The following is a 12,762-nucleotide window of genomic DNA, read 5'->3' as shown; positions in this document are numbered from 1 at the left end:
CTCCAAAGTGGGAACCGCTTCACAGCTTATCACGCACTGGGCAGGAGCCCACTCTCCCGGACACCTCCAACCCCAACACAGTACCTGATTAATGCAAGAAAAGACCAACACTGTGCCCAAATGACATTTATTAGCATTAAACACAAGGCCCTTATCTTCCCCACACCAAAAAGCCACTCCTACGAAGTCCAGGCCCCTGAAGCAGGGTGCCCTCTAACCCCATTTCTGCAACAAGCTCAGGCCTTGGCAGTAGCCTGTGTTGCTCCCAGGGCTGTGAGCTGCTGAATCTTTTGGCTCATCATCTCCATGACAGCTGGGGAAGAAAAAGGAAGATTCAGACACTGGCCAGTGCTAAAGGAAGGAGAGGACCTAGAGTTAAGAAAAGCAAAGGGAGACAACCAGCTACAGTTTGTTAATACAATTTTTAACCAGTGATAGGGGGACAGACACACTAGGTACAAACTTATAGCCTACAATGTGTCAATGTGCTAAAATGAACAAATTATGGTATTAAATGAGCCAAACTTAACTGCAAGATATAACGTGGAAAAGATTTTTGCGTTTAGAACAGGGGTTCTCAATCCTGGTTGTGTAACTGGGGTGCTTTTAAAAAACACTGATGCCTAAGGAACAAGGTCCCAGAGATTGATTTAGTTGGTGTGGAGCAGGCCCAGGTGATTCTAACATGCAGCTAAGGTAGCAATCACTAGTACTTACTTAGTGCTATGTTTCTTTCCTGTATACTCATTTACATTATCTTATCCCCTACTCCATCTCCATTAAATAAGACCTCTGTAAGAGCGGACATGATTTCCATCCTAGGCACCCAACCCAGAAATCTACAGATAGTACACAAAAGCTAGAGAATAACACACCAAAACACCAAAGGAAGAGAAATAAAGATATGGCTTTAACCCAGTCAAGATTAAACCCTATGGGTTCACACTGCAATCCATGTTCTTAATCATGGAGGTAGAAAGGGACAAAACATGGCCTACGTCAAGCTTACCTTGCTTCATAGCATGCTTCTCCTGCAGAGCTGGCTGGATTTTCTCCATCTGCTTGGTGAGGAAGTCTATCTTCCTCTTGAAGAAGTCTTTTGCATCCTCAGCTGTCTGCACAGGTCAGAGGTAAATGAGAGGTAAGAGGAGACACCATATATCACAGCTTAGATCTTCTCCTAAGCTCCCTTTTCTTGCTCACAAGGGCACCCATTTGCTTCTAGAAACTCACCTTCTCTACATAGTAGCCAGTTCCCACATCGATGAGCACATGTTCCACATCATGTAGCTTACCAGGGACGTACATCTGAGAAGCAAGGATTAAGGGAAAAACTATCCCAGTATGAACCACAATTCCAGTAAGTCAGTCTGCTTGGCCTTTGAAGGCACACCTTCTCTAGAAAGCTTCAAGGCAAAGGGACTGAATATAACCTTTTCTGAATAATCAGAAGCCCTTAGAACTATACTTAAAAACTCCAATGGGGAGAGGCAGAGAAAAAGTGGTTCCTTGTGGAGAGAATGTCACATGCTAGCACACTCTCTTGCCCTGACCCCATCTCCCACCCTACAAGCAATTCTCAAATTCTTCCCATTAGCTCTTCCAGAAAGATTAGATACAATGATGTTTTCCTACTTTTCTAGAGTAGTAAAGGTGAAAACCCAGACTCACTTCCCCTTAATACCTCCAACCCTGTACTACCTAGTTCCTAATGAATTTAATGATTATTTAACCTTTCCCTACTGTACTGCTATTCCTTTGTTTCTCTTTTAGCCTGTCAGTTCTCAGACTACCTATTGCCATAAATTGTTCATACAACAAAAACACTTAATAGGTGGACACAATCCAGGCTTCTCAGAGATGGCAATTTAGGAAAAAAAGCCACAATTAAGCTGAAATTGAAGATTAAGAAACAAAGCCAATAGTGGCAGAATTCTTGCCTGCCATGTTGGAGACCTGGGTTCAATTCCTGGTGCCTCTCCATGCGGAAAAAAAAAAAAAGAAAAAGAAAAAGGAACAGAGCCAACCACTGTTTCTATACCCTATTCTTCTACTGCTATGTCGTCTATCCAGATTATTAGCAAAAGTGTAAACTACCAGTTTTGTCCCTATATTAGATTAATATCCTCAAACAGCAAAGGAAAATAATGCAGCTCAACTTTACACACCCCTTGGTAATTTACAAGGCAGTAGCTGGATGGTAGGCAGCCCCAGATTAAAAAAGAGAGCTGGAAGTTTTCAGAATCATGAATGAAAGGGACTCGGAAGTAATCAAAATTACCTCCTCTTTGTGGAGGGGGAAGGGGTGAATGGGAGAGGTCAGGGCAGCAGTTCCTGTGGAAAGGATACAGAACTGGTCAATGGGACAAGTAATTCTTTCCCTGTGAAAGGAATTAAGACAAACACCTGGGGAAGGTTGGCAGCGCCAACATTAAAACGTTACAGGGAACTCCAACATAGTACAGCACCCAGTATGAAAAGGACGAAACAGGGGCAACAGAAACAGAGGAAAGTTCTGTACATTTCAACTCTAGGTATGGAACATGCAAAGGGCTCTTACAATACGCAATGGATTGTTTTCGCGCCTCGGGTAAGGAAAACTGGATGAAGCGGCGGGAAGAGAGGGGAAACTGGCTAACCACACTCCCTATGTTGCGTGTGGCCCTCGCACGCCTACTTCATACCCTCGTTGCTCTTGTTCAGCACGTTCAGACAGTCCTTGGCTTCCACATACTTGGTCTGTACCACCTTGAGCTGGGCAATGGACGTGGACAGGAACTCCACTTCCTGCAGAGAACAGGAAAGATGGTCAACGGGTTGGAGCGTCAGGGGAGTCTGGCCGAAGAGGGGACAGGACCGGGGATGCGGTGGCGGTTTCGCCTTGGAAGGGAGGTTTCCCAAACAGGGGAGGAATGGCGGCGAGGAGTCCGCCTGGGCAGGGGAGCTGTGAGGCGGGAAAAGGGTGTTTCAGGGGTCCGTCGCCACCTGGTCCAGCTGATTCTTGAGCATTTCTAGCTGCGGCAGGCTCAACTCCGTGATGTTAACTGACTGCGCCATATTGAGAAGGAGGGCTAATGAAAGGGAAGTCGGCTCGGCGCTTTACGCTCTAGCCATCCTCTGCGCATCTCGATGGTAGCGCCAGGAGGCCTCGCTGCGCCGGATATCTCTATGTTCCTCCGTCCCAGGAAGGAGGGGCTGGAAATTCCCGAGATTCGCCTTTGATTCGAGAAGGTAAGAGCGCATCCCTTTCACAAAGCATCCCAAGCATAGCACAGTAAAGTTGTAGCAAGCAAGATTTCTGCCGTCTGTCCTCAAGGAACTTAAAAATCTTAAAGATAAGACAAGTACCCGGGACATTACCACAAGCAGCGTAAGCTGCTCCATGTGAGTGGTAAAAATCCACGTGAGTGGCAACTGAGAGGCCAGGAGGAAGCCTGTGAAGTTCTGTGGGAGGGGGCATAGCACTGTGAAAACGGTCCTTTGGTCAAATGAAGATGAAGAGTGTCCAGAGGTGGAGAGAACAGTAAGAAGGTACCATTACAACTAACAAGTTCAGCACAAAATGTATTTACCATATACTAGATGTGAGGAATACACTAGCGTAAGATATAATTTGTACTTCACAGGAGCTTACAATCTAGTTGAGAAGACAAATGAATAAATAAATAAATAAAATACACAGGGAGCAGAATCCCACAGAATTTGCTGCTTAAGTCCATGGCACTGACAAGTGTGTAGCAGCTGTACGTGAAAGAGGAACAGCAGCCACTGACATCTACTTGGAAGGGGGGCAAGATAACAGAGGCACCAAGCTAGTGTCACACCCAGGATACCTGAGGAGAAAGACAAGACAGACGTGATGGCACTTGGCCAAGTTGCTCACAATGGGTCCCTACTTTTCCCTGGGCCTCTGTTCCCACTAAGAGCATTTTATTACCCCTCTCTCCTTCAGCTTTGTCTGCTGAGACCCAGCCAGGCCCAGCTCTGTCCTGTGGTTTTGCCTTTTATCCCCAGTGCTCTCAGATTTGAACTCCTGAAAGCTGTTCCCATGCACTTACAGTACCATATGGTGGGGGCCGGGGGGGATTAGTGGGGAGGAAGCAGGAAGTCCACAAATGTTATCAAATGAGCTACACAAACAGTATTTAGGTGACATATCTTTATTAAGGTTAAGTTAAAAGGAAATATTTCATATAAAACACTGAAATCACTTAAAAATATTTATTCTAAGGATAAAATCTAAGTTGGGGGGTAACAGAGTCACTTGGCTTCTACCAGATATACAATAGCTCCAAGGGGTCACCGCAGGGAGACAGGTAAGCCATAGGCCACGGGAGCAGCTCCAATAAGATACTTAAGACGGGGAGCCTGGCGGGCCTGGTTGACATAGTAGAGGAGGGGGGCCCCTGGGCCTGCTCCAAGCCAGCCTTGCAGCAGAGCCTCTGTATAGCGGTCAATGTCACGGTCAGTCACATCCCAGAGGTTACCCAGAAACAAAGGACTGGGAAGAGAGAAGGAAGAAATACAAAATAATAAGGGATCTCAAACAAATACACAGTAAACATTGCTGGGAGGTGGGAGGAGGAGAGGATCCAGCCAAGGAGGGACTCCCTCGTCCCACAGTGCCAAGAGGAGGTTAGAAGAGGCAAAGCATTAAAGGGCTCAACCAGGCATGCCAGGAAACTAGGATGGGAGGAAAGTGAGTCACAAGAGAGATTCAGAGTTCAGATTTCGGAAAGAACTTGGGGTTAGGAGCAGGAGCTTTAATGCTTTAGGATGCACCTGACCCAAGACTCACCAGCCGGCCATGATGTACTTGAGTACGATGCCAGCTCCCTCCAGGTTTCCATGCACAGCCAGGGCTGCACTGCTGCAGCCAAACAGCAGGGCCACTGCCCGGCAGCTCAGCCGCAGGACAGCCTGTCCATCTAGGAAGCGGGCACCAGCCCCATGGCCTGCATAGCTAGGGCAGAAACAGGTGAGGTCAGCCTCAAACTAGCAGTAGCAGGTCTCTGTCCATGTCTCCAGAAATATCCTGAGTCAGCCAGAGGCTTTAAAGCTCCAAAGCAGACCATGATGTTCCATCCTCTGAGACTACCCCTTTCCCCGCTCCCTGGTGTAAGCACTCACATGTATAAGTCATGCTCAGTCAGGGCCGCCTGCACCTGTTCCGGGCTTGGGACCTCCCCCACCACCCCTCTCCAGCCGGCTTCACTGTGGGGAGAAGGTAGGAGTGAGAATAGGGAACTGCATGGCAGGGGTCATGTGGCAAAGAGGGGAGAGGGAACATTAGGTAGAAGGTGGAGACAAGGACATGTTGCCCCTACAAGTTGTTTCTACCCTTCCCCACCCGTCTTCTTGCCCTCACCCCTGCCCCTTCCCTGACCTGCTAAAATTGGCTCGAAATTGCTGTTCTGTGCTTGACAGGTTATTGTGAGGGTTCAGGACGTAGAACGTGTTGCGTGGATCCACCCCTTGGCTGAGCACGGATGAGGCCCCAGACTGAAGAGTAGATAATGTTGATCAGGACCCTGGTCTGACCAGGAGGCCCAAGCTCCAACAGCCCCTCTCCACATCCAACCCACTCCTAAGACCCTCTCCCATCTCTCCAGGTCTCTGCCTCTCTCTTCCTTCAGCTCTCTCGAGTTGAAGGAAGGCCCCCAAGCCCCACCTCTTTGATAACAGAGTAGCTGAGCAGAAAGCGCAAGGAGGGCAGCCGGGTGACAGGCAGTGCCCGGAGGGTGGGCATGCTTTCCCATGGCAGCTTCTGCAGGTCCTACACAAAAGGCAATCAGATGTTACTGTCCTTAACCAGGTATGGACAGGAGGAAAAATAAGTGTGGGAGTAGGTTGGTGCCCACTGCCCATCAGGCACAGCCCTCTGACCCTCCTAGCTCCTTACCTTGTCCAGCACCAAGACAAGGTGCTTCTTGTTTGGCACTGTCTGACCTTGAAGACGTCCTATCGCTTCAATCAGAAGTTCTTGGGCTCGCTTGGGGTGGGCTGGGCACAGCCCATAGGCCAGGGCCTGAATTTCCTGAGGGCTGAGGGTACTGGCACCACTGAGCATGACCTGCAGGGGAACACAGGTTCATGGGTGCCGTAAACCCTAGCCCCAGTCAAAATGGCTATTGGGCTTGTGGAGAAGAATGAAGTTTACTGCTTCTACCCCTTCCCTGCTTTTCTAACTCACTTTTAGCAGGGTAGGGTCAGGATATTTCCAGCCACATTCCTGCAGCAACCCCTGTAAGCAGGAGGCCTCACAGGCAGGGCCAGGGTCCTCACTGGATGGCAGCAACAGCCCTCTCCAGCAGCCCAACACATCCTTCTCTAGGGAAGTGATGAGAACCTGAGTACAGGAGAAGAGAGAGGAAGGAAGACAAGTTTCTTTCTGGAAATGAGGAAATAGGTTTTCCACCATGGATATTTGTTCTATACTTCTTTCTGCCAGTTGAAAAGGCAAGAAGCTAGAAACATTTTTCATTTGGTGGGCCTGTGGGAGGCTACAGATAAGACTGTTTATTATAGACAATCTTTTTTTTTTTTTGACAAATTTGTGAACACGTGAGCCAGGAGAGCTGCTGCCAGGCAGCTGATACTTAGGCTTACAGCCTTCATCTTCTGTGTGTCTTTAAACATTCCATTGCCATAAGTTCTTCAAGTTCTGGCCTCTTGATTAAAGTCATGCAATTTTTAAATTCATGCTTTATACTTTCAGAAAGGACTCACAGTAGCTCAGCACTGACTTGGGACCCCTGGCAGAGAAGACATTAGCATCCCCTGGGTCATTCCTAGGGCAGGTGTGACCTCAGCTTGTCCTAGGAACACAAACCTCCATCCTGTGGTCCAGTTCCAGCCGCCCTGTCCACCATTCTCGCTTGTCAGTACAGCTGCTGTTCTCTTTCTGTGCCTTCTGGATGGCATCAAACTCATTCAGGGCTGAACTCAAAGGAAGCTTTGGGACATGGGGTTGTAAGATCTCTGCTGGTCACATAAATGCCATCTCTCCATCCCCCAGCCACAGAATGTGAGCAGCTTAACCAGAAGCCCCCCACAGCCCTACTTTGCACCCTGGTCCTGGAAACCTACCTTGTTTTGGGCAGTGGGGATCTGCACAGTGACTGGAGAATTATCTTTTTCCAGCCGGGTCAGCAGGAGGGTGTTCCCCACAGTTCCAGGCTGGAGGGTGGCCAAGGCCAGCACACAGACAATCACCCCTGACACGGAGAACATACTCAGAAACATTTCAGCTGTTACTAGGCATTCCCTTTCCTATTTTCTGCATTTAATCCCAATCCATCACTCAAGACAACTCAAAATAAATCTTCAAGAAGCCATCCCTGGTTATTTGGGTTCAGGTACTCTCTCCCTTGCCCTAACTGCTCACTGTGACCAGGGACCATGTCTTGTACTTCTTAGAGTCTCTCACGGCTGCTAACAAAAAGGGCCATGCACAGTGAGATACTCAAATAATCTGTAATACATTTCACTTTTAGAGCAGGAAGACCCCAGACACCAGAATTCACTTCTGAAGAAAGACACTTGAATTTGCCAGAAACTCAAAGTGGAGGTTAAATGAAAAAGGATTACCATGGGGTTAAATGCTTAATGGGTATGGTGCTGAGGTCTGGGGTGAGGGAGAAGTTTTAGTAATGGATGGTGGTGATGGTAGCAAAACATTGTAAATAGAACTAACACCACTGAATTCTGAGTTGTATACCTGAAAGTGGTTAAAATGGGTAACATTATGTGGCATATGTTACCACAATAAAAATTAAAAAAAAAAGATCTGGCATGCCTTTCCATAAGGATCATGTAAAGTAACTAATGCCTTAAACTCCTTCATTTAACTTCTCAATAAGGAGATGTATAAGAAGACAGATGAGCCAACCAGAAGCCTGCCACCATACCACTGGGAATCAGAGACAGGCGCTCCTGGAAACTCTCCTTCTCAGGCTGGGGGAATGGGCCAGATCCCAAAGCCCTGAAGGAAAAGAGGTGCTGGATACGGGCCAGAGGGACATCTCCAGGCCTCTCCTGAAGGCTCAGCCTCTGCAACTGGTCTGCCATTTCAAGTGATCTTCGGTGCTTCTGGGCTCTACTACAGGCAGTACAGGTAGACGTGAGTTTCTCCTTCCTTTGAAGTCTGGACCCTCCCTCCAGCCTGTCCTCAGCATGAATACTGGGGAGCACTCACGTGAGCTGCCTGTGCAGGTGGGTGAGCAGCTGATGGCGACAGGTGATGGCGACAGACTCAGTGATGAGGAAGGCAGTGGCATAGGGATCCTGGTGGCCCAGGCACAAGGCCAGGAAGCGGCAGAGTTGGGCATAGAGTCCACTAGGAGGGCAGTGACTGACTCCCCGGAGAGCAATGCTCAGTGAGTCACAGATGGAATCCAGGGTAGAGAGACCTAGAGGAAAGTCAAGACACTTCCTACAGATGAATCCCCTACTTCTTAGGTGATAGGAATTTCTTAAGAAGTCCTATTTCCCACGTGGAAAACAGCAGTGAACATTTACCGAGGACAGTGTGCATAAATTAAATGCATCCTCCCCCAACTCTTTGGGAAGTAAAATTATTTCCATTTTACTGTTAAGGAAATAGAGCCTCAGAGAGGTGAAGTGACTAGCACACCGCTAGTAGAGGGAAAGAGCTGGGATTCAAACAATAGGGTTCAAATGCAGGGTTAAAGGCTACCAGATCCAGCTGGAGACCCGCCAACTAGAACCATGGGCAGAATGGAAAAGCATTGGGATCAAGAGACCTAGAGGCTCAGCCTCAGCAGACTCCAGTGGTCAACATATTTACCAACAGCCACAGAGGGGAGCCAGGGCCGAGGACCAGGGTCCCTGTTGCTGTCTTTGTCTGGGCACGGAATGGACAACTCTTCCTTGCTGGCATCCCGTCTCAGCACCTCACATTCCCCTATGGTTGCATCAGGCCCTGGAGCTGGTGCCTTCCCACCTGAGAAGAGAATATGACTTTTTCCCAGAGTTCTCTCTTCCTACCATTCCTTTTGCTTTCCCTTCTAGGCGGCAAAAGAACTTTCTAATAAAAAAAAAAATTATAAAAACAAACAACTTTATATACTACTCTTGGCGCTAGTAATTTCCTGTGCTTTGGTCCCAGGGCAAGGGCAACCCCCAACAAACATATACACGTTCTTCCTCCCCACTTGTCATCATACCTGAGGCAGAGTCTTCCCCATCAGAGCCCCTGAGGATCTCAAAGCTCATTTCCATCCAGTTGTCAGTCAGTTCCTCCTCAGGGATGGTCCTCATGACCTCGGGGCCCAGCCTGGCATGGCTACAATGGGCCTTCTGGGAGCCCTGCTCCTCACGAAGTCCTGATACCACCTTCTTGATCCTCCGGCTCCTGCCACTCAAGCCTGGGGCAGCTGCTCCATCAATCTTCAAGCTTGGGCCCTTCCGAGCCCGGCCCCGGGAAGCAGCACCCCGTTTCTTAGGCTCCTGCACAAGCTGTGCCTCAGCTGAGACAGAGTCTTCCAAGTCACTGTCATCACTGAAGTTCACCTGGCGTTGATAGAAAAGGGAGAGGGACCCAGGGCTTTCAGTGGCAACAGACATCTTTCTGACAGCAGGTGGTGCTGTGGAGGCACCAGCAGACACCACCAGAAGATTTAATTTTCCACTTACACTCCCCACTCTCTGTCTGGGCATTTATGTGTGGGTGTGAAAGGAAGGATAAAAAGGGAAAGGAACCACAGAGTTAAGGTAAGTGCCTCCCATCTGAAACGAAGGTAGCCTTGGTACTAAGTCTTGCTATGGAATACTTAATGAGAGATTAATGTTCCACTGGGCCTTGGGACTCTAGTCCATGGAGATGACCTGCTCTGAGGACTTCTCGCCCCAGGACCACTCCCACCTGATACCAACACAACTTTAGCCACATTCCCACCTCACCTTGAGGCGTGTCTGGACCCTCTGTTGTACCCTGGGGGCCTTGGGAACCTCAGGTTTGCTCTTTGTAGGGACGATTTCCTCAAATACAGTGAAGGGGATACAGGGACCAGCCTGCCTGCCCCGGCCCAGGGGCTTGGGTGTAGAGGGTGGCCCTCCACTTTCTGGACCTTTCAGAGAGGTGTTATGGAGAGGCAGATTAGCAGTGCACCGTTGGCGCCCTCGTCCTGCATATTTCTGGCTCCGAGTCTTAGATGGCTCTGAGGTTGGGGGGTTTGTTACCACTGTGGGCTGCCAACCCCAGGAGCTTGCAAAAAGTTGGGTAGTACAGCAACTGAGGCCAGCCAGCTTTGCAAGGGCCCGGATCAAGAGTAGGCTAGCTCGCCAGGGTTCCAGGTGGTGTATCCGTGCTGCCACAAACTTCAGCCCTGATTCCAGGACCTTTATCAGGCTCTTGTCTGACGGCCGGCTAAGGCCCTCCATTGCCAGCTGTGTGTATGTCTGAGCCAAGATTTCATCCAAGAGGCCCGGGACAGGAGAAGGGGGTGCTTTGTGATGAAGACAAGCTTGTAGAGCTCGGGCAAGGCGCGCAGTGGCTGCAGGGCAACCCTTTAGCACGACCTGCAGTAGATCAAGACCTTGGACTTGATGGCCCGTGGCTAGCTTCACTCCTGCTGTGACCAACGCCCAGCGCAAACAGACTGCTGAGAGGACAGGGCTGGCACAGAGTGAGCAGTCACAGGTGGGCGGGTGGGACAGGAAGCCAGCGTTGGGCTGGGGCTTGGTTTTTAGGATTGGGGAGCAGACGGTAGAAGGTGCTGTAGTGCCAGGCTCCTTAGCCACAGTGGCTACCAGCTCCAGAGCAGGGCCTCTTAGGAAGGGTTCCTCCTCTGGGAGCTGCAGAGGACAGGGAACCCGGGCCTGCTTCTTCCCCTTCTGCAGGTGGACCTTCTTTGTCACAGAATCCAGCCCACCAAATTCTGGGGAGAAAGCACAATGATAATCACAAGGCCGGGAGAAATGGTACCAAGAATCTCCTGAGCTACTCCAAGGCCCACTCCATGGAATGTGTGCTACTTATTTATAAATCAAGCACAAATATTACTGTACTGACATACTAAATAGTATGGCTTTTTTTGGTCCATTGCACAAAATTCAATTTTATTTCTATAAACCAGCAATGAACGATCTGAAAAGAAATTACAAAAGTAATTTCATTTACAACAGCAAGAAAATAATGATATACTTAGAAGTAAATTTAGACAAGGAGGTACAATATGTGTATAATGAAAGCTACACAACTTTGCTGAAATTAGTTCATGAAGATAGAAAAACATCCCGTACTCATGGATTTGAAGACTTCGTAATGTTAAGAAGCAATAATATTCACCTACACATTAGTGAATCCCCATGAAAATCTCAATAGTCCTTTTTAAATAGCGAAAAATGTTCCTAAAATTTATATGGAATTACAAGGGACACCAAAAAGACAATAAAATGCGGAAACGGAAGAACAAAGCTGGAGAACCCACAATTCCCAACTCTGAAACATTTTACAAAGCAAAGCAACACTGATCAAAACAAGATGGCACTGGCACCAGGATAGACACAGAATATAGAAGAGACTCCAGAAGTAAGCCCATGCATGTATGTTCATTTGAACTTTTTTTTTTCTTGTATAGTATAACATACATACAAAGCAAAGAAATAAAAAAGCAATAGTTTTCAAAGCACTCTTCAACGAGTAGTTACAGGACAGATCCTAAAGTTTGTCATGGGCTACTATACGATCCTCTCATATTTTTCCTTCTAGCTGCTCCATAATATAGGATGTTAGAGGGCTTAAATATTTTGTCATCATAATTGACTTTTTTCCTTCTTTTTTTGTGAAAAATAATATATATACCAAAAAGCAATAAATTTCAAAGCACAGCACCACAATTAGTTATAGAACATATTTCAGAGTTTGACATGGGTTACAATTTCACAATTTTAGGTTTTTACTTCTAGCTGCTCTAAAATACTGGAGACTAAATGATAGGTAGTAATGTCTACCTGAAGCTTGCATAAAAGAAACCTCCAGAGTAGCCTCTAGGCTCTATTTGAACTCTCTCTGCCACTGGTAGTTTATTAATTACACTTCCTCCTTTTTGGTCAGGATGGAATTGTTGATCCCATGGTGCCAGGTCTGGATTCATCCCTGGGAGTCCCTCTCCCATGTCACCAGGGAGACTTTCACCCCTGGATGTCATGTCCCACGTAGGTGGGAGGGCAATGATTTTACTTGCAGAGTTGGGCTTAGAGAGACTGAGGCCAATCTGAGCAACAACTATTGGTAGTCTAAGCATCTCCGCTACCTACATAAGCTTCACAAGAGTTAAGCCTCATGATCGAGGGCATGGCCTATTGATGTGAGTGTCCCTAAAGTCTGACACAGTATCAGGGGATTCCCTGATGGTAAGGTTTAATAGTTCCATATTTTTCTCCCATACCTCAGGGGACTTTGCCAATACTTTTTGATTATCTGCTTAATATACTCTAGGAGGTATCCAGGCATTACAATAAGCTATACAGGATTAAAGGACCTCTTTCTTTATCTGTGCTCCCTGTGTTTCAGTTGTTCAAATGAGCTGTACAGATAGATTGAATTAGATTATGCACTACAGACAACTTCAGTTCCAGATCAAATAAAACTTTCTTCCATTGGTCTCAAAGAGTATGTGTGGTTCTAAAATATAGACACTGTCTTCCTTACCCCTATGTTCTAAATTACTTTAACCCTAACCTGTTCGGCTTCATTCTTATCTCTAAATATCAGGTTATATATATAAAACAGCAATT

The 12,762-nt window shown here is 47.5% G+C and overlaps 2 protein-coding genes across 5 annotated transcripts in view; both read right to left on the bottom strand.

Annotated features, from left to right (window-relative positions):
- Positions 1 to 110: 110 nt before the first annotated feature.
- Positions 111 to 3,117, bottom strand: PFDN5 (prefoldin subunit 5). The gene is made up of 6 exons (XM_077110851.1): positions 2,986 to 3,117; positions 2,685 to 2,787; positions 2,350 to 2,381; positions 1,234 to 1,308; positions 1,010 to 1,115; positions 111 to 313 (listed from the first exon to the last, which is right to left on the bottom strand). Exons 1-6 carry the CDS (start codon positions 3,055 to 3,057, stop codon positions 237 to 239), a joined length of 465 nt encoding a protein of 154 aa, XP_076966966.1. The 5' UTR covers positions 3,058 to 3,117; the 3' UTR covers positions 111 to 236.
- Positions 3,118 to 4,206: 1,089 nt separating this feature from the next.
- Positions 4,207 to 12,762, bottom strand: part of ESPL1 (extra spindle pole bodies like 1, separase) — a 28,064-nt gene continuing 19,508 nt past the window's right edge. For 3 of the 4 annotated variants that reach the window (XM_077110823.1, XM_077110822.1, XM_077110826.1), the window contains 14 exons: positions 9,925 to 10,901; positions 9,189 to 9,534; positions 8,810 to 8,965; positions 8,198 to 8,411; positions 7,911 to 8,101; positions 7,090 to 7,217; positions 6,833 to 6,955; positions 6,194 to 6,349; positions 5,903 to 6,073; positions 5,672 to 5,776; positions 5,387 to 5,502; positions 5,131 to 5,214; positions 4,799 to 4,963; positions 4,207 to 4,501 (listed from right to left, as the gene is read on the bottom strand). In XM_077110823.1, the coding sequence (XP_076966938.1) occupies positions 4,300 to 4,501; positions 4,799 to 4,963; positions 5,131 to 5,214; positions 5,387 to 5,502; positions 5,672 to 5,776; positions 5,903 to 6,073; positions 6,194 to 6,349; positions 6,833 to 6,955; positions 7,090 to 7,217; positions 7,911 to 8,101; positions 8,198 to 8,411; positions 8,810 to 8,965; positions 9,189 to 9,534; positions 9,925 to 10,901 (3,134 nt within the window). In that variant the 3' untranslated portion in view covers positions 4,207 to 4,299. The remainder of the gene's footprint in view (positions 4,502 to 4,798; positions 4,964 to 5,130; positions 5,215 to 5,386; positions 5,503 to 5,671; positions 5,777 to 5,902; positions 6,074 to 6,193; positions 6,350 to 6,832; positions 6,956 to 7,089; positions 7,218 to 7,910; positions 8,102 to 8,197; positions 8,412 to 8,809; positions 8,966 to 9,188; positions 9,535 to 9,924; positions 10,902 to 12,762) is intronic. The other variant, XM_077110825.1, reaches the window with a different exon arrangement.

This window comes from Tamandua tetradactyla, chromosome 7 (genome assembly GCF_023851605.1).
Source record: "Tamandua tetradactyla isolate mTamTet1 chromosome 7, mTamTet1.pri, whole genome shotgun sequence".
Lineage (NCBI taxonomy): Eukaryota > Metazoa > Chordata > Mammalia > Pilosa > Myrmecophagidae > Tamandua > Tamandua tetradactyla.
Note: the sequence above shows the minus strand (reverse complement) of the source record. Positions and strands in the feature narration are given on the sequence as shown.